The sequence below is a fragment of the Penicillium paradoxum genome, assembly GCF_028828445.1.
Source record: "Penicillium paradoxum strain IBT 22861 chromosome Unknown utg000004l_segment0_segment0, whole genome shotgun sequence".
Taxonomy (NCBI): Eukaryota; Fungi; Ascomycota; class Eurotiomycetes; order Eurotiales; family Aspergillaceae; genus Penicillium; species Penicillium paradoxum.
The window spans coordinates 1,020,952-1,047,281 of record NW_026643182.1 but is presented as its reverse complement, the minus strand read 5'-3'; the positions used below and the strand labels follow the sequence as shown (position 1 = coordinate 1,047,281).

General features: G+C 50.8%; 11 protein-coding genes across 11 annotated transcripts; 3 read left to right on the top strand and 8 right to left on the bottom strand.

The window, feature by feature from the left end:
- Positions 1–147: 147 nt before the first annotated feature.
- Positions 148–1,665, bottom strand: N7457_004136 (putative cyclin-dependent protein kinase complex component; the record flags this gene model as incomplete). Its single annotated transcript, XM_057175181.1, has 2 exons — positions 148–432; positions 490–1,665. 2 exons carry the CDS (start codon positions 1,663–1,665, stop codon positions 148–150), a joined length of 1,461 nt encoding a protein of 486 aa, XP_057032228.1.
- A 1,181-nt stretch (positions 1,666–2,846) lies between these two features.
- On the bottom strand, positions 2,847–3,795 carry pre3 (proteasome core particle subunit beta 1; the record flags this gene model as incomplete). Its single annotated transcript, XM_057175180.1, has 5 exons — positions 2,847–3,171; positions 3,232–3,507; positions 3,571–3,585; positions 3,661–3,706; positions 3,756–3,795. 5 exons carry the CDS (start codon positions 3,793–3,795, stop codon positions 2,847–2,849), a joined length of 702 nt encoding a protein of 233 aa, XP_057032227.1.
- A 384-nt stretch (positions 3,796–4,179) lies between these two features.
- N7457_004134 (alpha/beta hydrolase) lies at positions 4,180–5,275 on the top strand (the record flags this gene model as incomplete). Its single annotated transcript, XM_057175179.1, has 4 exons — positions 4,180–4,316; positions 4,371–4,883; positions 4,940–5,065; positions 5,116–5,275. 4 exons carry the CDS (start codon positions 4,180–4,182, stop codon positions 5,273–5,275), a joined length of 936 nt encoding a protein of 311 aa, XP_057032226.1.
- An 835-nt stretch (positions 5,276–6,110) lies between these two features.
- On the bottom strand, positions 6,111–7,698 carry N7457_004133 (uncharacterized protein; the record flags this gene model as incomplete). The annotated part of the gene is made up of 2 exons (XM_057175178.1): positions 6,111–7,420; positions 7,476–7,698. 2 exons carry the CDS (start codon positions 7,696–7,698, stop codon positions 6,111–6,113), a joined length of 1,533 nt encoding a protein of 510 aa, XP_057032225.1.
- Positions 7,699–8,097: 399 nt separating this feature from the next.
- Positions 8,098–9,480, top strand: N7457_004132 (uncharacterized protein; the record flags this gene model as incomplete). The annotated part of the gene is made up of 1 exon (XM_057175177.1): positions 8,098–9,480. The coding sequence occupies one exon, from the start codon at positions 8,098–8,100 to the stop codon at positions 9,478–9,480; it is 1,383 nt and encodes a 460-aa protein (XP_057032224.1).
- A 1,707-nt stretch (positions 9,481–11,187) lies between these two features.
- On the bottom strand, positions 11,188–12,267 carry N7457_004131 (ATP11 family protein; the record flags this gene model as incomplete). The annotated part of the gene is made up of 2 exons (XM_057175176.1): positions 11,188–12,034; positions 12,089–12,267. 2 exons carry the CDS (start codon positions 12,265–12,267, stop codon positions 11,188–11,190), a joined length of 1,026 nt encoding a protein of 341 aa, XP_057032223.1.
- Positions 12,268–12,679: 412 nt separating this feature from the next.
- On the top strand, positions 12,680–13,057 carry N7457_004130 (uncharacterized protein; the record flags this gene model as incomplete). The annotated part of the gene is made up of 1 exon (XM_057175175.1): positions 12,680–13,057. One exon carries the CDS (start codon positions 12,680–12,682, stop codon positions 13,055–13,057), a length of 378 nt encoding a protein of 125 aa, XP_057032222.1.
- A 299-nt stretch (positions 13,058–13,356) lies between these two features.
- On the bottom strand, positions 13,357–16,866 carry N7457_004129 (putative NF-X1 finger transcription factor; the record flags this gene model as incomplete). The annotated part of the gene is made up of 1 exon (XM_057175174.1): positions 13,357–16,866. The coding sequence occupies one exon, from the start codon at positions 16,864–16,866 to the stop codon at positions 13,357–13,359; it is 3,510 nt and encodes a 1,169-aa protein (XP_057032221.1).
- Positions 16,867–17,746: 880 nt separating this feature from the next.
- Positions 17,747–19,520, bottom strand: N7457_004128 (LYAR-type C2HC zinc finger protein; the record flags this gene model as incomplete). Its single annotated transcript, XM_057175173.1, has 3 exons — positions 17,747–19,186; positions 19,291–19,413; positions 19,500–19,520. 3 exons carry the CDS (start codon positions 19,518–19,520, stop codon positions 17,747–17,749), a joined length of 1,584 nt encoding a protein of 527 aa, XP_057032220.1.
- Positions 19,521–21,094: 1,574 nt separating this feature from the next.
- On the bottom strand, positions 21,095–21,973 carry N7457_004127 (flavin-linked sulfhydryl oxidase ERV2; the record flags this gene model as incomplete). Its single annotated transcript, XM_057175172.1, has 4 exons — positions 21,095–21,110; positions 21,172–21,459; positions 21,541–21,669; positions 21,750–21,973. The coding sequence occupies 4 exons, from the start codon at positions 21,971–21,973 to the stop codon at positions 21,095–21,097; spliced, it is 657 nt and encodes a 218-aa protein (XP_057032219.1).
- A 543-nt stretch (positions 21,974–22,516) lies between these two features.
- N7457_004126 (uncharacterized protein) lies at positions 22,517–24,942 on the bottom strand (the record flags this gene model as incomplete). The annotated part of the gene is made up of 2 exons (XM_057175171.1): positions 22,517–23,117; positions 23,171–24,942. The coding sequence occupies 2 exons, from the start codon at positions 24,940–24,942 to the stop codon at positions 22,517–22,519; spliced, it is 2,373 nt and encodes a 790-aa protein (XP_057032218.1).
- Positions 24,943–26,330: the final 1,388 nt, after the last annotated feature.

The following is a 26,330-nucleotide window of genomic DNA, read 5'->3' as shown; positions in this document are numbered from 1 at the left end:
TTGAAAATGGGGGGTAAGCAAACGCTCAACGGATCGATGGGTAAGAAAGGGGGGGAAATGGAAGGGGGGGGGCAAGGTGAGGATCATGAACTGGGAGGAAGGTTATGCCATGGGAGGAGTGGCCAAATCTGGTACCTGACCAATGGATTATGGTGGTGTTGGGGTTTGTCCGATCTCTGCAGGATTGCGAGTCTTGTCGCGGGATCGCATGTACATTGAGTCGGAGTATCCATCGGCCGGGGGATCGATCGATCGGGGAAGACTTCGGTGATATTGCTGTTGTTGTTGGGCGACAACCTCCCGTGCATAAAACTCTACGAGCATTGTCCCATACGACTCTAGCTCCTCGACCGTGATGGCCAGTCGGAAGTCGTTGAGGAGGAGGAACTGTAGTTCCAAGTGGTTGAGCTCCACTAGTGGAAGACCGCCAACCTACCGATCCGGTCATGATTAGTTGGTTTCACCGAATCGGGTGAAGGAATCACATACCTTTGCATAACGTGAATTGGTGTAGAAAACATCGGAAAAGAACTTGCTCGCGCAGGTCACAGCGGCGATGACCAGTCGGTGGATATTAAAGCTATCGACAACGAAGAAATGTGAAAGAGCCTCGGCATCTGACTGAGGCGAAAGACCGGGTGAAACAGAAGCGTTTGATCCTTGCGAGTCCTGCGCAGGGAGGCCGGTTGAGCGAGGCGGGGTTGCCATGGGTGAATCCTGAATCTGGTGCGCCCCTGAGGATTCAGTGGAGGGAGATGAAGGGTCGGATTCCTCGGCCGAGTCCCATCGTTGGCGCAGATGGTCGAGCTGCCCACGGTTGACCAGCTCGGTCATGCGATCGAAGTAAACCAACAAGCTTAGGAATACCTCGTAAGTGGTCGGGCAGTATTTGTGAATACGAGTCAAGTAGCTCAAAATTGTGATGCTTGGGACGTTCTTGCCATGGAACGCGAGTACGCTGGTAGCCTGCGGGCTGAGGTTGGAAGTGCCTTCGGGCGGCGGGATGTGGCGATGTACATGTTCGTGATGCATATCATTCGTGGTCGTGATTTTCGTCAGAAGTCCAGCGACCATCTCGATTATCTCCGTGACCGGCATGGAGCTGATCTCATATTGTCGTTGCTGCGATCCAGTTCTGGGAGTGTGTGAGCTCGGACCCAGGAACTCCTCATTGGCGAGGCTCTGGATGTGGGATAAGCTTTGGACGCGAATACGGCTGGGTGAATTGGCCTCGGAGCCTGGCACAGACTGCATAGACCGATATGTAGGTTGAAGTCGCGGAGAGTCCGGCGTGGACTGGTTAGAATATGAGCCCGCCATGGACTCAGCCATGGCCGAGTGGCTCTGGTGCGTAGGTGGGGTACGTGTCGAGTAAGGGTCGGGAGGATAAGCATCCGAATGAGACGTCATTGAAGGCGGTCGCGAAGTCAAGGGAGTGTGAGAGGAAGCGCGTTGAGAAGAGTTGATGTAAGCCGGTACATCATTCGCATGCACAGGAAGCCGGGCAGAGCCTACGGCCGGTGGGGCAATAGAAGTGGGGGTATTGGAGGAGGATGTTGACCTCGATTCGTGAGATGGGGCGCAAGAATAGACTGAATCCGAATTGACAGTGCCCATCATGTCGATATGATCCGACGACACGTGGTTAAGAACAACGGAGCCCATCTCCTTGTTTTTCTGCGGGTCAAGGCGGTCGCAGGGGATTCTCGCCACTAATGACCCCCGACGAGCCAGAGACCGAGACGCGTAATGAACAGAGAGGGGTTTGCATACAGTGGCAAGGGCTAGATCTCAGAAAGGCTGCCCCCGAAACTGAGAGAGAGGGAGAGAGAGAGATGGATCATCGACTGTCAATCGGATCCATGGAGAAAAAGCAAAAAGGCGAAAGGGCGAAAGGGCGAAAGGCACCAACCGCATAAAAAGACGCAAAAAGAGGGGAGGAAATCAAATTCAGGGGAAAGGACCGATATGCGTGAAGTGGCAGGAGTTTGGTCAAGGTGAGGTCAGTGGAGATGAAACCGGTTTCCAGATTCGTCGTCTACAGCCATTATACCTCACAGGATGCTACGATCAAAGACGCCCTCTACAACATCTCTCAAAGAAGTGATCTATGTACCAAGTTGGACTTGTCAACACTCCTGAAAGACGGTGTAGACCCTTTTATAGGCGTTTCTGGGAATATCGACGAATGATACAGCGATCTGCGCCCCCGTGTCATCGCGGAGTCCAGGCCCTGATATCGTCGGTGGGAAGGGAAAATGGGTTAAGAATCCAGTCCGACTGATATAAAACCTTATGGGCATTCTACGGGTGTGGATAATTCCCGATGGACAGAATAGAGATGCATTTCCCTTGCTCCAGGCCATCCGCATGCATCAAATCAGCTTGTGGTGCATGTGGGAGGTGTGGGATATGACTTGTTCAACTGCAGATGGTCTGGACAGGACTAATCGAGGCTGCGGATCTACAAAGTGCGGAGTGCGGAGTGGGAGACTTCTACTTCCAAGGTACGGGGCACACTCCGTCTATGATGTGCTAGACTTGAGTATATCCAGGTCTTGTTCTCTCCGGGCCTATCTATAAATACCACTTGGCAGTTATAGCCCAATAGTCCGTTGGCTGAGCCCTTCCGATCCCATCCTGCTTGATGTGCTCTCGGCCCATTTCTCCCTACAAAGCCCGATGATACAGCGGGGATATGCAGCACTAGTCTCGGGCGGTCGGATTGCCACGGTCAGACTTGTCATATTGGTATTCAGACGGTATATCCCCGGAGTATAGGAGAACGCGAAGAACCATGGGATCATGAAACCATTTCATTTGGAGACGCAACATTAGAACACTTATTAATTCGTCACGCCCGGTCCAGTGTAGCCGTTATCTGGCAGGTAGAGGTGTCTCACGGCACCGGCCTTGGTCAGGACCACGAGACGAATGACACCACCAGAGCTGCCATCCCATTTAATCGCCTCCTGCAAGGCATTCCGCACAAAGTCGATGCCCTCTTGCTCTGTCATCTGTTCCCGCCAGTGGGCATCGGTATAACCGTAGATGTAGGTCGAGCCCGAACCGCCGATAGCGAACGACTGCTTGTGAAGGGATCCTCCCAAAGGTATCGAGTACACCTGACCTCCGTGTCGTGCATCCCATCCAGCAAGAATGATACCCGCACTGTTGTTCAATTAGCATGGCTTTCGGGCCGCTACCGAGAGTAAAGACTCAGGTACACACCTCAAAGCGTCCTTGTTCTCATAACACAATTCCTGGAAGAGTGACGCGGCAACCTGTGTGGTTGGGGCCTCGGCGTTCGTTACGCCGTACATGTTGAGGTGGTAGGAGACAATGTCGGCCACGGCCTGAGTGTCGGCGGCGGAACCAGATCGGCAGCACCAGATGGTGTCGTGCACCTGTGTCAATTTGTCGGTGACTCGGTTGGCAATGTAGGCACCGGTGGTTGTTCGGCTGTCTGCACCCAAAATGACTCCGTCTTTGAAGTTGATAGCCATGCTATTGGAAGATTAATGGGGATGTTGGCAAATGGTAAGGTTGAAGAGCTCCGGCTCAACTCACATCGAGGTTCCCAAGCTAAATGGAGAACGACGGGTTAGTATATGTCGAGGAGCTTCATAGCTTCATAGTACCATCATAGATTAAACTTACTTGACCTCGCCAGACTTCAAGTGGTTCATATCGACGTGAATGCCATCTGGAGATGTTAGTTGGTGCTGTCGGCGAATGACGATAGCTCTACTCACCTTCACCGAGCATTCCTGATGTTCCATGGGGGGCGACCATTTTGTGCTGGGATCTCAAGGGGGAGGAAAGAAAAAAAAAGGATTGCTTCAAGAAACCAGATAAAACGGCAAGGAAGAGCAGGTGAGGGAGGAAGTCAAGGTGATGCTATCATGAACACAGGCAGAAGCTCACAACGCGGCAGCTCGGGCGGTGAGGCAACCCCAGCCCCTGCGATCGACTTATCATCTTTCACCCCCCACGAGTCCCCTGAAGCTCAATTTATCGTTTTTTTTCTAGGAGCTGCTCCTTGCATCTTATTGTATTCAACCCTGGTTCCATTGGCCACATCTGTTAATCAATAAATTTGCAATAACAGAACCTCCCAAAGCTCTTGTTGTCGCATCCGCTATCTGGTCCCCACTCTCAAGGCCCAACTTGAGCGCCATGTCCGAATCTCCTCCGCCTCCGTCCTGGAGCATCAGCAACATGGCCAACAGTGCTGCGCAGTTCATGCGACTCCCAGTTCTCGCCTCGTCGGGTCTGGCTGTTGTTGCAAGTGGGCTTTTATACTTCAAGCAAAAGTACGCTACTGATATCTAGACCACTTGCTTACCGAAGCTAACCACTTTGCCTAGTGAGCTAATCTATCCCCGCAATGTTCCTGTGGATGCACGCACGAATGTTCCTAGTCCTCGTCAATTTGGTATTACCGATTTTGAAGATCTTCAGATTCCCACCCCCGACGGAGAGTCTTTGCACGCTCTTTTCCTCCGGCAGCGACCAAGCCGTTCTTCTCGCAATGTGACCGTCTTGATGTTCCACGGGAACGCAGGCAATATCGGACACCGCGTTCCTATTGCCAAAGCTTTGCAGGATACGCTTCGGTGCAACGTTTTCATGTTGGAATATCGCGGATACGGAATGTCAACAGGCACTCCAGATGAGGCCGGCCTTAAGATTGATGCTCAAACCGGTCTTGACTACCTGCGACAGCGCCCAGAGACGAGAGATACGGAGATTATCGTCTACGGACAGAGTCTCGGTGGTGCCGTTGCTATTAACCTGGTTGCTACCAATGAGGAGCAAGGCGATATTGCCGGCCTGATTTTGGAGAATACTTTCCTGAGCATTCGCAAATTGATTCCTAAGTATGTTTTCGGATCGTTAGTAGATATCGGAGCGATAAGTACTAATCTTTGAGCAGCGTGTTCCCCCCCGCGCGGTATCTCGCACGTTTCTGTCACCAATATTGGACCAGTGAAGATATACTGCCTAAGATCACGCAAACTCCGGTTCTTTTCTTGAGTGGACTTAGGGACGAGCTTGTTCCGTAAGTCATCTACTCTTGCCATTGAGATGCTTATATCTAACGTTTCTTAGCCCCTCAAATATGACCCAATTATTCGCCGTTTGCAATTCTGAAACCAAGATTTGGCGCACACTGCCGAATGGCAGCCATAACGACTCTGTTGCCGAGCCAGGTTACTTTGAACACATTCTCTCCTTTGTTACGGAAGAGGTGCTATCTAATAAAGAATAAATCGACATGACCTGCCTCTCTTGCTTGGAGTTTCCATTCTCCTTTGGCAAAGCCTTGAGACCTGCCAAGGAAGCCGGATTTTCCCTTCAACCATTCGACTTTGCATTTTCCTTTTCTTTTCCTGCCAAGAAGTACAATTCCCTCAAGCTTCCCTCCAACCCTTCGCTGTTGAGTATCTCTTGACAAAAAATTTCGACACTCAATCTGGACATCTGGTCTCGGCCCCAACAACACAAGAACCAATTGACAAGAACTGTCAATTATGACCATGATACCCCATGCTACGCAACCAAGACACGAACTTTACTCTGAATGCACTCAAATGAACAGGGCCTGCCCCTCATGGTCCATATATGGCCCTCAACGACTTACTCAATCGACCCTCATCCACGCGGCGGGTGAAGGACCATATCCATTTGATGACATCGGCTTTTTTTCCATTCTTCTTTTTTTATCTCTTGCCTAATTCCCGATCCATTCTTGTTTACTTACGGTTTTCTCCTTTCTCGCTGGTTACATTGACTCGCGGTAATTACAATCTTGGCTCGATATTGGGCGCTGGGCGTGTTTCTTTTCTTTGCTAATTTTTCTTCGGGCGTTTGCGTCTTTTGTTGCTTGTCGGCTACTTGTCAACCCTGCAAGCTTCCTTCTGTGCAAATATTCAATGGTGAATGTCTAAGAGGTCGGTACGAATGTTATAATACTTTTTCTTATCCATGAAGCTTCCGCTGTGATATCCGAGGGTATGCACAAGAAAGCGTTGATATTGCTGGACAATTTTGGAACTTTAGACTAAAACACTCGTCATTGTCCAGACCGCTGCAGTTGTTGCGTATTAAAGTGCGTCTGTAACAAAACAGTCGCATCGTCGGCCTCCCGTGCTGTTGAGAGCATGTGGGGGCTCTAGAGAAGGAGTGTGCGTCCCAATCAGACGAGCGACGTCGCCCTTTTCAAATTGACATGGTAGTATCTCATCAAATCCGCTGCTCCTCACTGGCAAAACTGGATATATTGGAAGGAATTTTGGTTGAAGCTTGAATATCAACAGGCTTCGTCCCATCAAAATTGTTTCATCGACAGATTGAACCTCGAACTGACTTCCAGGGGGAAACGTATATTCTGTTTTCTTAGGATCGATTGACAGAGGCGTTATATACGATGCCGTTTCCCAAACACGAGAGTCATCCGAGAAGTCCGCCACAAGAATGATCCCATTCGAATAATGCATTGCCTCATCAATGCTATCCGTGAAGCTCCAGGTGACTTTCGTCGTGACAACCTTACCCTCCGCGAGGTAAGTAGAAGTCGCCTTCGCCAAATCATGCCTCAGAGGCTGGAAGATAGGACCTTTATTCGAAGGACATTCCCTAAACGATATTGCAAAATCCCCAATGTCCAGCTGAGAGAGATCCAGCTGTCCGCTGAACAAGTGCGGTTTAGACAAGATCGAAGTACGCGGCAATGACTCCATAGCAGCGGATAGTAGCCGATTCTCGACCTCAACAGCTTTCTCCAGTTTTGCGCGTATATGTAACAGCTGCAACTCGACTTCCAACTGGGTCCATGCGGGCTTCATCATAAATGAGGCCATGAAGTGGGGATCCTGGGCTGTGAAGGAACCCCAGTTGCTTGTCCAGATTGCTTTTGCGATGCTTTGCTGATCCCGGGGAGTAGTGTGCTGGAGTTCAAGAGCTGTGTATTGAAACATGTTTAATAGAACCATACGGCTGAATGAGGCTGTTGTCCAGTCATAGACGGCCATGGCGAGTTGGAAGGAGTATGGGGAGAATGGGAATAACTGTTGTCCTAGTGCGCGAATCTCGTCTTCGCTCTTTCCCGGGGCATCGCCGATTTCGGGGTATGGTACGAGCTTGTCGGTGATCATGGAGTCAAAGAAGGCTGCGTCGAGTGCTGACACTTGGGGTAGTGGTTTCAAGTCTCCACTGGCCATATGCTGTGAAGAGAGTGTGAGGTCGAGCAATGGTGTGGAACTGGTCTGTTCTTCTATACGACCCGTGGAATCTTCAGTATTTGATATCATGAACAAGTTGAATTTTCCGTTCGTTTCTATCTCAAGATGGAGGGCCAGAGATAGGTCGGATGGTTCATGATCAAGGCCTTTCCATAGTCTCAGGCCGTTGACATCTAACACTGTCAAGGGGTTAGCAAACCTCCAAGTCCTTGACTTCGCACCACTTACTAAAAACAGAGGCAATCTCCTCGTCTGTTGAATTTAGTCTTGAGTCAATCAGGATCCATTCTGCCTCTTCTCCCATGACCTTCAACTCAGTAATATCCAGAAACCCTTGCCCATCAACAATGAATCTCGAGGACTCGCCAACGCCGCCTCGAATCGCGTCAATAGGCTTTCCATCGCTACACCAGAGTGTATAGGGACTGTTCACAGTCGCGAGGTGCCACATATCCAGGCAAGTTTAGAACGAGCTGGGAAGCCAAGGGTGGACTGGCATGTTTTAATGCCGCAGCCAGGCGATAGTTATAGCATGAAGTCAATAGTACCTTTTCCCAGACAATGATTCCTCCTGTCAGGTGGATAACCTGCCAAATGACTGTGGACCTGCACTAGCAGCGAATAGACGGCCTGCGACTAACTGCCTCGATACGGAGAACTCCGTATATGCAGCGACCTGACTCCATCAGCAGATCAGCCCCCCCACATATAGTCCTTTTCAGCTCCGACGTCTGCCACCAACTCCTGCTCTTTCTTCGCCGGGAAATGATAGACGCAAGTGGATCTTCGCAAAATTGAGACGTCTTCCGCGACGTCCGGTTAGCTGTTCCTTTTCTGGAAAAGTAACCAAATGTCCAGTGCGAGCGAAGGGAGTGACTGGCAGCAAGTCCGCCACTACTCCGACCACCTCGGTCATGCAGTCGTGTTGGAGCGACACGTCGCCAGTTACACCCCAGATCCTAGTGATCTGGTGCCCATTCAGATCTACAGTCTTGTCCCTTTGGATGCAGACCACGAACAGCTCCGAGCATACCTGATGCATAGTTTCTTCAATGAAGAGGTCCTCCCATTATTCGAGATATACTCTTATTGTCCACCCGACCCATTTACCTGTATCGAGCATCATCGTCGTGAAATCGCTCATCGAAAGCAGCAACACCGGTCGGGAGTCTCCAATCCGCCTCCCCTAATCCCCCTATTTTTCTGTTCTAGTAGCGAGACGCCCATTGCTATTTGCGTTCTACTACGCTCCCATAGTCATCGATTGGGCTATACCAATCAAGAGGACAACCTTGCAGAAGCTGGCGAAGGCCCTGACTTCCTTCACTTCAACCGCTGCTTCTCCAGTACTCGCAGTCATGTTGACGAAGTGCAGCGGGCATCCTATCCCCCCGGCGAGCTCACTCCAGAAGCTTTCGAACTATCGACCGAGCGAATGAAATGCCAAACGGACGTTGGCCAGACAATAATGAACGAGATTTTCCTTAATGCCGGTAATCCGTTTCTGCAATATGCAATGGATGTGGACGAGGGCGAGCCTACCAGCCCAAATCCAGAATCCGAAGAGCAGATCCACCAACAAATCATCCAACAAATAGCTATAGGGGGCTTTTTTCCTAGTCCAGCGTTCCAAATCGCAGAGGATGCCGGTATCGTGAGCATCACCAATACCCCCAAAGACGCCGAACCTGATCTACAATATCTTATCTATGCATCCTTCCTAAGCCATCTCCGCAACACTCCTGAATCCTCTCTTCTCAAGAGCACCGCTCGTCTCTTCACCGCTGCGCTACTATCCAACCTCCCAGCCCAGACGACCGTCAATCTTACATTCTCCATCCCAGAATCTATGTCCTGGTCCGCCATCCATCCCGCCCACGCCCTGAGCCAGGTAACTGATTTGCGCATCGGTGCCCTGCATACCTTCTCTGCTAATGAAGACGAAACCCCCGCCCCGCACCGCATCCCTCCGAGTTATCCTCATGACTCGATATACGCGGCCAGGGTAGGACTCTCCACGCCTTACCGTGTATTTGCAGTCGTACTAGACAGAGCAAACTTTGTCAGCGAGGCAGGTATTTATTTCTATATGGCTGATTGGGACGCGTCGAATGATCCAGATCCCTTTCTGGAGGTCTGTCCCGATGACGCCGAGGTGCGGCGTTGTGTGGGCATGTCTGAGGCTGCGAGACGGCTGGCGATGTTGGCTGTTGACGAAGCGCAATCATATTAAACAGGCGTTGTTGATTATAGCGAAGTAAGCTATGCATTATCTAGATTTAGAGGACAGTACATATCCGGCTAGTGGAGGCGAGATCTAAGTTATGCAACAGCTCGAGAAAGGAAAGAAAGATCCATAGAATAGAATTGTGAATTTGAAGTCAAATCTTCCAAGCTCTTCGGACGAAGTTGGTCTCCCTGTGATACGGTGCATATTTGCACACCAACATTCCCCAGTCTTCTACCTGTTGAAGCCAATGACATAACTGCAATCACCTAAGCCCGTATCCCACACTTGTTGCAATGTATTCCCTTCGTTAATCAAACCCGCACAGAACCGAAGTATAACCACCAACTACCGCAGGAATAGCAGTCCTCACCTTATGGATGACAATTCCATGAGATAGCCTAAGCCCAACTGCGATGCGAACAGGGGTCGGCTTCAGGTCTGTCATGGTGACCGCTGAAGAAGGCCTCTCGATGACCACAGGTCGCATCCATTCCGTTCATTCGTTGCCGGGCTATGCCACCCGCTGACAGGTGCCGCAGGGGCAAGTTCCAGACGACATTTTATCATATAGTTGAATGCGGTCTTGATCGAACGATCGACGTGGCTATATGTACATGGTTGGTAGTGTGGTCTAGGAATGGAGCAGTGGGTGATGGGTGGAGATGTACCAACAAGGAGAGGGAAAGATAAAGAGGCTTTAATAGCTGGATTAGGCGTGGTAGAGGCGATTGTTTGGAGTTAAGGAGAACGAGGTTATGAGAAGTTGGAAGAAGAGAAATGGGAAACTTTGGCAATGTAGGTACGTATATAGAGGAACTGGGGGAGGTGTGGGATGGTTTATGAATCAAGTATATATAAATAGCCTAGAATACTCTGATGAGAGCACCATATAATGACAGTGGTATAAATGAAGTTGGTGTTCTACCTAAATATATATAGACAGACCCCATACATATAAACCACCATATGCAGTGAGCGATATAGTCGAAATTGTTTATTTAAATACAAACAAAAAGCCAAGTAGAAGGGTGAACAAACCACACAAGCATAAACTTATTCAATTGGCTCATATCACTCAGAAAACACAATTGACGACGCTTTGTACAAAAAGCGAACCTCATGTCCGCCAAAAAAAGATAACAGGCCCGAGCCGCGGATTGAACGCGGGACCTCGCGCAATATTGCTCAGGTTTTGAATACCCTAAGCGCGAATCATACCACTAGACCACCCGGGCTGTTGTATGATTACGTACGATTTATGGAAACTATGTTTGGGGACAGCATGTGCGGAGAAATATCGTATTATGCCCTGACGTTATATCCGGGAGTATAAGTCCCGAGAAAGTTGAAATATTGGACTTGTGTGAGAATCCGATGGATATGTATGAAATATTGCCCAGCTCGCTTGGAAATAGCAAGATTAAGAGAACACCTCATTGTCATTTTAGTGGTCGGAGACTTGCTTATGCCTCGCACAATTGACATGCAGAATCGAGGTATATGGCTAAGGAACATCGAGGCTAGTAGGTGGAAAACGACCCAATGGTGGTTTGGCTTATTCTTTTGCGAATTCGCTTATTATTCTATGACTGTTGGCCAATGTTTTCCAAGGATACGTGTCTATTGTCGAAACTAGGAGAATCTATCTATAAAACAGACAAATTGGTAGAGGAGGTACATATAATACAAGCCAAAAGGTTCAAAGACAAATTACTGGAGTCGTTCCGACTCCTCCAGCAATTCCTCAACCTTGAAGTTCTCAGCATCACCCCGGGTGAACATCCGCACAAGCTCGCTCTTGCGGCCACTCGCCTGGCCCTCGAAGTCATAGAAGCGCTGCACACAGCTCACAAGCCAAGTCGCCTCGGGAGCCGAAACACCACCATCAGGAATAATCTGGCCATGCATAAGGACCAGTCCCTTCTCATCCGCCAGATCAAGGTGGTGAGTAACAGTAGTGTGAGGCTGGGCAAATGCGCCGTGCATCTTATAAGCACCCAGGTTCGTGAAGATCACAGTGGAGGTGTGGTTGTTGGAAGGCGAGAGAGTCGATCCCTCAGCAGGGGGGTGGAAAGCCCATTGCAGGAAGTGGATGTCGGCAGCGGTGCCGGTTGCTCCCTCGGGTGTCTGCTCTGCCTCTTCGGCGGTCTGGGGCCGCGGGAGAGGAAGGATGAACTGCGGGTTCTCGCGCGCAGCCTTGATGATGCGCTGGTAAGTTTCCAGTGGGATGGCGGCGGTGATGGAGTGGGGTTTGTCGGCGAAGCGCAGGCGCCAGAGGGCCTCGATCTCCTTGGCTGGGAGCTCGCGGATCTTCTCGACGTCCAGGTATGTGCTGAGGGGCTTGACGGGGCTGGAGTCTTTGGAAACGGAGCGTGCGGCTTTAGCGGTGCGCGATTCCTGAGGAGGAGGGGGCGCTTGGAATGCGGGGGGTGTGCTGGCAGTGGTAGGTGTGGGAGATTCGGGCTCTGGGGTAGCTACGGTGGATGCTTTGCGGCGGAGCTCTTTGATTTTTTCGTCGTAGGCTTCCTTCAAGGACTCCACTGATTCAAGTCCCTCTCTATTTTATGCAATTAGCATACGCCTAGAGCCAGGTGTTAGGAAATGGACTCACTCCTTGGCCTTCTTGTCCAGCTTGGCCCGGTACTTGTCCAAGACATGGTTGGGATCGTGGTGTGATGCGAGGAAGCGGACGTCGTGGACCTGCGCGCAGCGGCGCTGCTGATGGCGCAGCAGGTGAGGGTTGGTGCCACGGATCACCGATCGGAAACCTTGCAGTCGGAATGATGGCATTTTGAGTCTGAAGAGTAAATCTCACGAATCTCCGAGTCTCCAGATAAGAGAAACGCCGCACTATCAGATGACATAATACCTGACATAATCACATTGTTTGGCCCCACTTGGACATCCCCGAGGCGACGACTTGAGCAGATGAATTTATATCATGGAGAAGATAGAGATAGATCTACTAAATTGTTTGCGAAAAGACATTGACTCCATCTCATATCATCCACCGTATTCCTAGATAGTATATCACATTGAATTGAGCAATAAATGGAACTTCATTTGTCAGCACTTTACTGTGCCCAATGGGCCTCGAAGTATAACTTTAAAGGCACCGTCAACAACTCCATCTCACACGATCTTCCACACAAAACCATCCCCTTACACCAAAATAAGAGAAACCAAGAACAAAAAAGAGAAAATGCCGTTTCTTCAAAAAGAATTCTCGATCCCACCACCCCATCCACCAGTGGGCACAGCCCAGCACTCCGCATCCGCACTGCCCTGGTACTCAATCGCGCCGGGGGTCTGGGAGTTCCTCTTAAATGGCAACGCAGAACAAAAAGCCGTGCTGCAATGGTGGGAGCCGAATGCGGTGTCTGAACAGACAGAGCCAATAACACATGCCTACATCGAAGAAGTGTGTACTTTGCGCGGCGGGCTGGAAGATCTATCGCTCGCACAGACGTGGGGTATTGGTGCATATGCGTATCGAAAGCCTGGGATGAAACATGGGCCGTATCGCGCGACGAAGGATGGATGTTTGCAGTTTGTTAAGGTCGTACCTGCGAAGAAATAAGAGCATCGGTTGGAATATGATGATAGCTGGAGATATACATCGCGACCCCATTACGCTTTGGCTATATGGGATTACTGCATTCATTCGCTTTGGAACTTCTTTTTTTTATTTTTTCTAGCTGGTTGTTTTTTTTCTTTGTAATAGGCAATGCCAAAACATGATGCTTGTGATACTCCATATGATGAAAACCCCCGAAGAGGTTAATGCAATAAACTCCGCAAATGATGAGCCATGTCCAACGCTTTTGAAACGTAACTTTTGTTTCTCAAGTCATCAATCATCAAAACCCATCTAATAATCTAGACCGGGACATCGTCTGTAACAGATGTCTCGGTCTGAGTGGGGCGATCTTCCTGGGGAACCTCAACCTCGGGTTGAGGACAGCGAGATTCAGACTTTCCCTCAGGGTCCTCATGGACAGAGTTCTCCCCATCCTGCGCCTGTCCCGCCGATTCCTCTCTCTCCTCTTTCTCCTCTGCCTCTTCCTCGGCTTGCTCCCAATTATCAACAACCTCAGCAGCAGGTGTCTTCGCACGCAAAGACTTGCCCGCTCCAACACCCGAGCGAAGAACCAACCGTTCCTTCTTCGCTCCATCACCGTCCAGAGCAGCATATATAGACTTGCTCACCCACGAGTTCTGAATGGGTGTCCCAGTCCTCGAACTGGCGCCACTACCACCCTTGCTCTTCGAGGCAACCTGAGCCCAGCCGCCGTCTCCAGAACTAGCCTGTGCCTTGGCGGCTTCGCGGGCGGCCTTTGCTTCAAGAGCAGCAACGCGACGTGCCTCTTGTTCTTTGCTGCGCTCGCGTTCCCGGAGCTTCACGCACTCACGCACGCTCATACCACCAATACCGATGGTCGAGGCGCTGCCCATGCCGAAGAGAGGAGGCGTCCAGGCAACGGGCTTCAAGACGAAGACGTGGCGGTGAGGTTCCGGATCGTGGCTTTCTGTCACGAAGCCCCAATCTGCAGCGAGGGAGTGTGCGAATGCACGGAGAGCGGGTTTCGCAGGCTGGAAGCGGAATGAGCGAGTGGACTTGTCTGCAGCAGCAAGGGAGTGAAGACTGGCCTCGTAGCCTTGGAGAGTCGCCAGAGGCGAAGAGGCTGCAAGTTTGACATAATTATCCAAAGTCTCGTCCGAGTAGGGGAGGTTCTCGGCGGTAATGGTTTGCGCGGTGGTTGACTGGTTGATATCGATGCCGAGAGCGCCTGCCAGCGAACGATTCCGCTCGAGACGTGCGCATTCATCGTCGCAGGCCAATGGGGTTAGCTCGGGGTGGCGCTGAGGCGTCTGGACTTGGCCCTTGGATGTTACGGCCTTGGCGGCATTGCAGCGTCTTTCTTGTCGGAGTCGTCCACAACCACAGGTCACTGCAATCTTGGACGAACAGGGAGTCTTTTCGGGACACGCGTATGGCGCATGACATTGGTCTGTGCAAGGGTGGCCGCACATCGTCTTGTTCTTCCCACAGGACTGACTGCAAGGCTTGGTTGCGTCTTCGCAATCCTCTGGGCGATGACAGTCTTTCCGGCAGAAATGGGAGCCGCACTTGAGCGGCCGCCCGCATATCTGACCACAGCGCGCATCTGATAACCAGCAAGGCACGTTTTTCAATACCCGCTTACCGCACAGACAGGCCTTTTCGGTCAAGAATGGACACTTGGGACAGTTTTCCTCATCCGTGTGGCAGTTGTGTACGGCTTGAGGGTGACCACACCGTTTTGGACGGTTACATTGGAAGCTGCAAGCCGGTGGCTTTGCGCCACATGGTTGCGGTGGATATAGAACAGATCTTCCGCAATTGCACGCAATCTCCTCGAAGACTGCTTCCCTGCAGGTATTGCAGGCACCCTTGTGGCAGAGCTCTGGGCATGTGTGCCTTCCGCATTTCAGCATCCGGCCACATATGCGAGTACAGATATGCTCGGCCTCAATATCTTCCTCAGCAGGGCGGAGATGGGATCTGAGCTTACGACGCGCGGCCTGGCGCTCGTTGGCCCTTTGCTCTCCTGGACAACATCTTTCAGTGCATGTATGCCGACCGCAGTGCAGAGTCGCCTTGCACATGCGTGGGCACTGAGGAGGCTCATTGTGGCCTTGATGACAGATCGTCAAATTATTAGTACGGCCGCAGTGGCACTTGATGTAGACATTTTTTAAACACGCGCCACAGGATCCAGTGTGACACAGCTTCTCGCAAGGATGACCACATGGCAATGTCTTGCCACATGGCTTTTGGCAGTTCAAGATTGGATCTTCGCAGGAGGTCCGAGGTGTATATCCGGGGATCTCAGACAGTGGTGTCTTGCCGCAGGCGCAGTTGACAATAACGTCCGGTGACCGCGGACAGTGTGCGGGATGAGAGTCTTGCGGATGACAATTCTTCTGGCATGAATGAATGCCGCAATCAAGTGGACGATTACAAGTCTCTCCACAACCAAAGCAGCCGGTCCATTCATCTTCCGAGCCATCCTCGCTAACAATCCGACTATCCTCCTCATCATCCTTGGACTTGCACAGCATCTCTGTTTGCAATTTTCCACAATAGCAACGAGCATCAATGCTAACCTCACAGCCACCACATAGTCCCTCGTGACAGGGTAGCGGACATGTATGTTCTCCGCATGGCAGTAGCTCGCCACAGATTTCACCGCAGCTCCATCCATTTTCATAATCGGTATCCTGACAACGTTTTGAGGATGAATTAAGGCCGCAGAAGCAATCCTGCGTTGGGCCCATGGCAGTACAAGGCGCACAAGGACCGGCATGGCAAGTCGCGTCACAAGGGTGGGGGCATCCCTTACGAGGCCGTGAACAAGTCTGACCACACGAGTGTGGAGGTAGACCAGCAAGTGGCCTCGGATCGATCTCTTTTTCACACCAGCAAGAGTAGCTCGAGGGGAAATTTTCGTGAGAAAGGTTACAACCCGGACAACGCCAAGCGCGAGGCGTGACGGTCTCCTGTCCATCTTCTTGAGCAGAAGCTCTCTGGGCAGCTGCGCCCTCATTCGTGGACCACTTCTTGACACAGCTCAGGTGGAAAACAGTCCAACAAAGCTCACAGTTCCAAATCTTGGACCTGCGACCCAATTCACTGCAGCAGATAGGACACTCGTATAAATTGTGCGAGATATCCTCGTGAATGCGGGTAGCCAGATCGTCAGCTGTAGATTTCGTCGTAACTTTGGGTGGCGGTGCCCTAGGCTGCCTAGCTTTTCCTTTCCCTTTCGTAGATGGCGCTGATTCCGAAGATGGTCCCTGTGCAAATGAGGGCATTCCTGGTACAAAATCCGCTACATCAGCCCTGAGGCCATGGTCGTGATCCGTACTATCCAATGAGGGGCCGTTCCCAGCCTGATCTGGTCTCGTCAACTGAGCTTCAAAGCCACGAGCTCTCATCCCACGGGTTTGGGGCTCTGGTCGCGGCTCTTGGCCTTCAGGTCCTGCATTTTGACCTTGTCCTCGCCGGGGAGCTCCATTATTTCTTTGTCTCCGGCTTTTTCCTTCTCTGTTTCCTCCTCTCCGCGAGCGAGACGTTTGATCCTGCTGACCAGGCTGAGGTGCTGTAGTCGGCTGTTGCTCAGACTGTGTCGGTTGTATTTGCGGGGCAGGCTGATTTGAAGGTTCGCTCACAGGCGCAGTTCTTTGTTGTTGACCATCACGATTCGCAGGACCCCGTCCTCTACGTCTAGACGGCCTAGAAGAACGTGGATGACGTGGCCCAGTTGGAATTGAGGTATCTGGCTGCGGTGTTGTCATGGCAGGGAATGTGGTCGAGGTCTGAGTAAGGCCGTCTGCCGTACTCATATGCTCGCGGTGGGTTTTCTCACTCAATGCGATGCGCTCAGGTAGGAAGAGAGTGATAGACGTGCTAGCTATGTCCTAGCTTAAAATCCACAGCCAAGTGAAAGAGAAAAAAGCCGGACCCTAAGCAGTGAAAACAAAGGTAAAGGCAAAAATGCTGGCCCGCTCAGAGAATGAGGTTAGAAAATAGCATAAGGAATTATCGCGAAGGCGATAAAAGCTCTCGCGGCAGAATTGGGCGGTGCATTAGGCGGTGACGTAGTGGCGGCCTGCATGTGTGACTCAGGAATCACATAACATGACTCACGGTGGCTCCTGAGCATCCGAGATGCGGGTCGGTGATCTATGGATTCGAGTCATGATTCGTATCAGCGGGAAATTCTAAGCTAGAATCATAGAACACTCAGATATAGCCATTCGCTGATCTCGAAGTTGAATTTCACAAAGATAGAGCCTGAGGAAAAAGGTGGGTAAACGACCCCACTTTCTCTGCGCCAAGGAAATAAACAAAGATCCAGTGTCTATGAGGCTGAAACACCTTGGAGTACGGAGTATATCAAAGCCCTATTGGATGGAGATGAAGAGGTGATTATTCCAATTCTCGGCCTCTTCTTGAGACCATTGACATTATAACACCCTTTATACTCCCGCACACTACAGAGAGACACCAAATAGAGTCCAAGCACAACACAGATTATCAGCATTTGAATGCAATTTAGTACCAGCCCTGAATTAATACAGAATGCAATATCAAAGACAGCGCGTCAAAAGAAACAAGGCGCTATGCAAGTAACCAGCCCATTCACCTCGTAACAAAGAACCAAACTAGTCACCATCGTATCCAACTTTGGTTAACATCGTACACATCGAGAACCAAGGTCCCTTAAATGAACAAAACAATCTCGCCACGATCATTACGTCTGACCCTCAAGGCGCGCCACAGATCCTTCTCATCATCAACTCTGCGCTCACGGTCCGCTCGGCTGCGGCCGTTATCACGACCACGATCAGCATCATACTCATCAGAGAGGTCGCGGTGGAAACGCTTAAGCGCTTTGTTAATGGAAATACCACGCTCACTATCCTTTGTCACAAGCGAGAGGAAATGGTGGCCCAGCTCACGCTGTAGATCCTCTTCAGTGCGTGCGAGTCCGCGTGACTGCTTGTAGACAGTGACCTGGTGGCCGTGGGCGGAGTCAACTGAGCCCCGGCGCTCGTCGATCTGCTTGAGACGGCGGGAGGGTCTGTCGCCGTCGGTGGGGTTGGAGCTCTTGCGCTTGGACTTGTGGGACTCGTCGTCATCGCGCGAGCGGTGCGACTTCTTACTCTTACGGACTTCGAGCTGGCCGTCGCCGCTGGAGGAGCTGCCGCGTCGGGCGCGGGCCAGGGTCTTGGAGGGGAGGTCTGCGGTGGCGCCGCTAGCGCTGGAGACGGCTGAGCCGCCAAACATGGAGGAGACAAGGCGGCCGGCGCGGTTCTTCATGGAGATTCCGAGACCTGCGTCGCCATTGCCGTTGGCTTCTTTCCCGTTGCGGCGGCTGCGCTTGATCGGGGAGGAGGCGTCTTGGTAGGCGCGACGGCTAGTTTCTGGGCTGTCGTCGCCATCGACGGAGGGAGAGCGCATCATGCGGTTGAGGCCGCCGGTCAGGCCGGAGTGGTTGAGCATGGGTGTGCCGGCGTTGTTGATGATGCTAGAGGGGGCGTCCAGCATGGGAGTGTCGACTTCTTCCCGGGGAGTACTGAGAACCTCTGCTTGGCCGCGCTTACGCTTCTTTTCGCTGACAGTGCCGGGGGCCTTCTCCCGGCGCTCCTTCTTCTTGGGTGCGGGTGTCACCAACTCTGTTGACACGTTAGGAGGGAGATCTGAGTGCGGGATGGTGCCGGTTCCATAGGAAAAGCCATTCTCCTCGTATGCGATATCGTAGTTCTTACCTTCGTCATCCGTGTTCGGGTTGGTTTCGACTCGAGTTAGCGATTCGCTGGGCTCAAAGACCGATTTGGCGTTGGATTTCATCTTCATCTGTTCCTTGGGCTCGGCGAGAGAGGCTTTAGATGCGTTTGGGGTATTTTCGGCGACCAGGTAGTCGAACACATTGACAGGCTTATCGTTGTTGACCGCAGGAGCAGGGGTCCGCACTGCACCGGCAGGCGGGGGTGTGGGAGCAGGAGGAGGGGCCTCGAGAGAAGCGTAATCCACGCGGGGTTGCTGGTGGTGGCCATTTTGGTTCTGGTTCTTCTGGTTGTTTTGTCCTTTCTTCTGGCCCTTCTGGGGCTTCTCTTTATAGAGAGCGCCCTGATACTTTTGCGCCTCGCTCATGCATGACTGTAATGGCCGGTCTGATTAGCGGATATCTTCCTTGTGATTCAATTGAGGTATCGTTAAATCCCTAACCCGCTATTGGTAAATGCGACAAGGAGCTGACATACCGTATGGGCTCTGTACTCAGTTCCCCAGAAATGCACCATGCAATCGATACAGGTGAAGGTAGCGCCGCGACAGCCGTTGCGGTGAGGGTCGAGCTTTTTCTTGGTGAGAATATCACCGCAGGCCTAGCATATCAATAATTGTTAGCAATTATTACGCGCAGTGACCCGTGTGTCGAACTCGGACAACAGATAAGACATGTCGGACTCACCTCGCAAGAGAAAGAAACCATTTTTGACACTGAGAAATGCCCCACCTATCAGGCGCTGGCGCAGGCAATAGTCGGATAGAAGTAAATGGCGATTTGCCGCAAGGTCAAATGTCAGATTAGAGAGACGAGATGCGCAGTGAAAGTATGCGACAATGGGGGTGTTTCAAGAGAGGGAGTATCCCTTGGAAGAGACGAGATAAGGTTAGGTATGTGAGTTAGGCTCAATCGAAGCGTCTGAGCGGGGAATCTCTGAATCTGCCAGCCTTCTTTTCCTCGTTTCTGGCGCTTTTTCTTTTTTTTTCTCTTTTTTTCTCTCGTTTTTTCGCGTCGAATTTTGGAAGCGCGCGACTCCACGCTAGTCTCGATTGGGCACGCACTAGGCTACTTTAGGGAGTATTGACAGTCTGCGCGGAGGGAGCAACGTGCATCTCTTTGTACTCGAAGCAGAATGATATGCGGAACACATTGGAATAGAGCGGAATGGGCGACTACGCCAAATATATTATCCTTAGTTCAGGGTTACGAACCGCAAAGGCCCTGGTGCAGCCGATGATCCACGCGGACAGTGTGGTTGGCTAGACGCCAGGCCTGTCAGGAGACCCCATGCTTTCATTTGTCGTCTTCTTCTCAGTTGAACGGACCTCACAGGGAAGATCCGCGAAAGCAGGAAGATTGGCCCCTCGAAATAGGGCCCCTCTATCACGACGGCTCTGCTATTTTGGGCCCAAACTCAAACATATTTCCCCATCTATCCCTTCCGGCATCTACACACGACGGGGCTATCGAGGTGCATATCTGTATCTCATAGCCTGACGGGGGCCCCATTATACCGCATGGGACTAGTCGATTGCTTGGAGGGTTGGTATCACGAGGGTGCAACCTATCGACATCATGGTTGTTGACGGCGCAGCGACAACAATCGAAAGTTTAATCGGTGCTTTCTGCTAAGACATTGAGTCGAATGAGATGGAATGCGTGTTTTAGTCCACTCTGGCTTTGCAGGATGTACCGGCCAGGCTTCGCGGGTCATGCGCCACCTTCCGCACTTGATCACCAGGATGGCCTTGGTGTGTATAATGCCCAGGTCATGCACTTTGAACTAGGGATCGGCAAAAGACCCTGGGTCACGTACTAGTGTACTGCTAGTATTTATCACCGACTCGTAGCTCAATCGCTTTTCACATGTTGAGAGAATCAGGAAAACCCTTCGACGTATGTGTGAGTGCTGACAAGTGGAGATGCTATTGAGCAAAGTTCGCCAAAGTGATGACCAGGAACAAGAGACAGGGAACGAGATTTGTCTAGAGATGTCTGGGTATGTACAATGTAGGTATACTCAGTCGGTACAATGCTAGTCCAGTACATATAGGAATGGACCCCTCGCTATACCAAGAGTCACAAGCCACATGCAGAACATAATAAGGGTATATTGATATTGGTACAGTCAAATGGCGATCTATTACTATACAGGGGAGACCAGCTCCATATGCGCCAACGATCGGGGATCCAAAAGCATCCAAAAACTGGGTAAAAACCAGACGGAGTGAACCAAGCAAACTCAAGGAATAGAGTGAAAATGTCAAGAGTTTATGCCGTCACCCACGGGTAGTCCTAAATGGCAGTTAGCAACAAGATAGCTATACTCAATGGGCCTCAAGCTGATGTCACTAACTCTTCCTTTGAAATCTCCACAGCAGGGCCATCATGCTGCCCCGTGCCCTCCTTCGCTGCATCAGAGCGAGAGGAAGCCGACCCTTCCTTGGCCTTATCACCTTCGTCATCCTCCTTGCAGCCGCAATCATAGAAATCCCCGAGATTGGCGCAATCAAAATCGGGCTTACCAAGCATCGCATTGACCTCATTATGAATAAAACAGCCCCAGCCCGAAGCAGCATTCCGAGATGACACCTGGGGAGGATATTTCTTTAAATGTTGCTGGAAATGCTCGGCACATTCTCCACTGTCATCAATCGTTAGCCCCAGATCTAGTATAGACATCGCACCGGAATGAGTGAGCAGAGAAGGTACGGGGGCTTATTACCAGGGATATAGCCGGGCAAATAGGTAGACATAAGAGCGCAGCGCTTCCTTGTGGTCTTCCGTGGGGGTTTCGGGGAACCGTGCCATGACGGTGTGGAAGTACTTCCAAGTCGCACGACCTAGCTCAGCCCTAGAAATCGACGATTCCACAATCAGCAATTTGTCCCACTACTCCCACTGACTGCCAATGGGTCTCTCCGTGTGCCTTACTTGGCTGTTTCGTTACCTAGCCTCGGCATCACCACGCCTCCTTTCAGTGTGCTATCTTGAATCGTTATCCCCGGCGCGGATGCCGATGCGGAGCGGTCGATGTGGCCGGGGGCGCGGACGGCGGGGCTAGGTGGCCCTTGCGGTCGAATAAAAACGAGGAAAATAAGGCATAATGTGATCGCTGCGCTGGTGACGATGCGCCGTGTGATTTGCCGATTCGCCATGCTGGTCTGGAAGGCGGAAGATTGGGGAAAAGCAATGTCGCCAAGCGTCCGATCGCGGGAGCTGGGATTCTTGAACGGGGAAGAGATTATTCTCTCTCGGAAGACGAGAGGCAAAGTTTCAGCTCGATTAACGAGTTATTGCAAAAGAAAGCTTTGAGACGAAGCTGGAGGGATCATTCCACGTGTCGCACGATACAGCTTAGTCATGGATGTGCGGCGTCCACCTGGGCCTGCGGGTATAGGAGATAGGAAGCCTGGAGGACACTTGAGCTGTTTTCTTTATTACAATGTACGTTTATCAAATGAGACAATTACAAGGATGGTCTTTCCCTCCCAATTGCGTCCTGCGGATCATAGATCTCCAAATCATTGATCTAGCCCATCCAGACCCACATCGGATGTGCTCCGGAGGTCTCACTCTAGTCGCAGGGTTCAGTCTGGATGTATAGGTTGCACAGGTCGCAACATATCAATCTCGGTTATTAGGTGTGTGATCTGTCTGACCAAATGGTTGTGGCCCATTCAAAGCTATATTCGATATCCCTACATTCCATTGTGTTCTGCAACAACCGAATCACTCAAGCTTGGAGGCAAGTCTTCCTTGCGTGTACCCCAATCACTCTCCTTGTCGCCAAGTGTCAATTCCAGCGTCATACCTTGGGTGAAGAACTCGTGCCCAATCCAGCTCTTGGTATAAGCCTTTCCATTAAGCTTGGCACTCTGGACATAGATGTTCTTGTAGGTTTTGTCGAAATTGACATTTCGAATTGTAGCCGTTTGTTTAGTTTCAGGATGAGTGATTGCGACGGCCTCGAAGAACGGAGGAATAATGAGGTATACATTTTGACCGGGATTCGGGAAGAGGCCCATTAGGCTCCACGCAAGGAATGATCCCATGGCTCCTGAGTCGTCGTTGCCAGGTAGCCCATTATGTGTGGCATTGAACGAGGATGGGATGTAAGCGTGGGCTCGACTGGCCGACAAACCCGGGCGTCCGGCATAGTGGTAATCATACACGGTCAGGAAAACTGGCTCATTACCCATGTCTGCCAAGCCAGATGTGTGGAAGTAGTCCAGCCGAGACACGAAGGATTGTGGGCCGCCGACCATCTTGATCAACTTTGCCATTTCGTGGGGTACGAAACTAGACAGAATTAGCCTTCGAGAACTGTCGGGGATTGAGGATTGAAGACTCACAATATGTACTCCCAGATACTGGACTCGAATGTCTCTGAAGGGTTTGAGGTGAGAGAGCACCACGATGCCAAAGCACTGCAGGCAATAGGATCCTGATAGCCCCAAGTGCCATTGATGTATTTTGGCTGGAAGAAGCCAGTAAAGCCGGTATCTGTCCCGTTATCCAATAGCGACTTCTGATCTTCTTTGTACAAGTTCTGCCAATTGGCAGACCGAGACAAGTAAGTAGTGTAGTCTTTCTTGCCGAGGCCTTTGCCCACAACTGACAGAGCATAGTCATTGTATGCGTACTCCAGTGTCCTCGAGATACTCCGCGAATTGGTCCCAAAACCAATGTAATCGAAATCCAGATATGGAATATAATTGAGGTGTTTCCAGCTCTGCAAGCCTCCTCTTCCTTCGTATGACCACTCGAGTGGCTCATTCTCTGCATCATTGACCATAGCTTTGTAGGCAAGCTCCCAGTCTATACCAGTGAGGTTTTTCACATACGCATCTGCGAGGACGATGTCGGCATTAGAACCACCCTGCGTCCAGCCTTTGCAAAGACTCATGCGGCAATCCGGGAGCCATCCTTCATGCTTGAAGGTATCCAGCAAGCTACGGACCATTTTCGATTGTGCCTGTGGGTCGATAATCGTGAGAAAAGGGTGCTGTGACCGGAAGGCGTCCCATAAGCAGTAAAATGAGTCAAAGTACGGCTCCTCGCTTTTCCACAGTGGATTCTCCCCAGTCAAATCTTGAGGTGACAACATGGTGCGATAGATACCGCTCCAAAAACTGCTGATCATATCGTCGCTAACACCACCTGGTGTGACCTTGATTGGACTGAGCTTCTCCTTCCATGCAGTCTCTGCCTTCTTGCGCAGATCATTGAAAGCATCTTCTGGATGGGGTACCTCCGTTTCGGCGTTTTTGCAGGCTTGATCTGAACTGATAAAGCTGACCCCTACCCTCACTGTGACGATTCCATCGTCCGGGCGATCAAAGGTCATATAACCACCAGCCTGGAGGTAGAAGTTATTGAATCCACGAGTGACGAACAACTCCTGTACTGATCCGGCTCGGTCATTCACCCAAATCCCACTGTCATCAACCCCAGCGTCCACAATATCAGCACAGAAATATGACTTGTACGAGCCGGCCCCGAAGCTAGGCAAGAAAGTGCCATTGCCTTTGATTCGACCGCTATCGGCGTTCAGACTGATAGAAGCGTTCTGCCGACTATCCCATAGATCAGTCAGATCCACCAAGATCAGAGGATTTAAATCACTCCCATCTGCCGTCTGCCCCGCTGGGAAGGTGAACCGGTACAGCGCTGTGCGCCGCGCCGCAGTTATCTCAGCCTTGATGCCATTCTCAAGTGTCAAGGCAAAGTAACCAGGCTGTGCAACCACGGAGTCGTTTTTGTAATGAGTCGCGCGAGCAGCTTTGGGAAATTTGCAATTGTCCACGATATTATCCTTGCAATATTGGGGAAACAAAGGGAAATTCCCCATAGATGGGTTCCCGCCTGTGCCGCTGTCATGCATATGCGAGAAACCAGTGACATTACTTCCATCAGTCGAAAAACCTCCAGTGTTTTGACCGTCGACGTCGGCAACTGGTTTCGCCATACCGTATGGCAGACTTGCCCCTGCAAAGACGTTGCCGCCATTGGTTGACCCGATCAGCGGGTTGACGTAGCGGAGGTCATCCTGCGTTGCTACTGTGGTCAGGGCTCCTTGGAGAAGGATAACCATATACAGAGTGGCTTTCTGCAGAATCCCCATGGTGCTGTGGAATGTGAAGGTTGGGGCATGCGCAATGCCGCGTTGGATTCGTCGATTTGAATTGCGAGGACCGTGATGGGGGCAGGAAGCGGGAAAAATAACCGAGTGTCGTTTTCCTGCAAGGAGTATACGTTCTATCTGTAACGTCGCATTGTTCTTGTGATCGATGGCCTAATCTGTGTTAGTGCTGGATGCCAGGGAGGCCTTGTGTGCGGGGTTAGTGTATTACCAAGTGAATGCACCGTGTTGGTGTCTTGGGAATTGATCATTGTCATTTGACAGGTTACATAATAAGAGGTCTATATTCATAACGTCCTGAGTTAATACGGGCAGGTGCAGGTCTTGCCATAGAAACATATATCTTGCTATAGAAACCTATAGAGTAATATACCCGCTTCTTGATGAAATCACCCATTGCCAATACACAGCCATTTATCTACCCATTTTAGGCTGACCTGAACTTCTTGTTGGGATTAAGCCCCTTCGGAAGAGCAACAAACCAAAGAGCATATCTGTACACAGGCAAAGTTGGCTACATCGATAGTTGTAGGTATACTCATTAACACATAGTGGATCATGTGACAGGTCACAGCTCTATTTAACCTTAACTGTAGCGCCTACTTGGCAATATTATTACCGCATCACAATATTATCATCTGAGTTCTCTTTCTTTTCCAAACTCCAATACTCTTGGTTTTCTCAGTGTCCCCGGAATTTCCTTTGCGATTTATCCTGGTCTCATTTCTCTTATCTACTCGGGAACCCGCTTCATCATAGTGTTCGCTAGACAAGAAGTTCGATTTGAGTTGTGGAGCAACATCTCACCAAGGCTTCTTGGCTTGGTGAGAGTGAAGTCATGGAAAAGCACAAAAATAAGCCGAGAAACTTGGATAACATTCCTCTTGAGCTCTTGCTCATGGTATCTGAAGCTTTGTCGCCTGTCGATGTTGCCTGTCTCGCCTTATGCAACCACCGCTTGTTGTCTTCATTGGAATTTGCGTGCCGCAACCTTCCAAAGGGCCGCACTGGGGAGCCCAAGGATGAACCACGGATTGAATTTCTGACGCGGCTTTCTCGTGACTTGTCACCGTATTATTTTTGTTATGCCTGTCTACGCCTTCATCCCTGGCAAACAGTGGGTCTACCAGGCCCCAGACTCAAAGTACCAGACTGCGTAGAGTCCCTGCATATATTGGAACACAGGCTCAAAAGTCCGCTATTCATCAGACATTATCCGAACTATGCACATTATGAATTTTATTTTGTTCATCTCCAACTTGCTATGCGAAGATTTTACTATGGAGCTCAATTTGGAATTCCCGTGCAGTCCTTACTCTACACAGAGGTGGGGACGTATGCCATCACAGACAAACTATGGCTTCCATTCT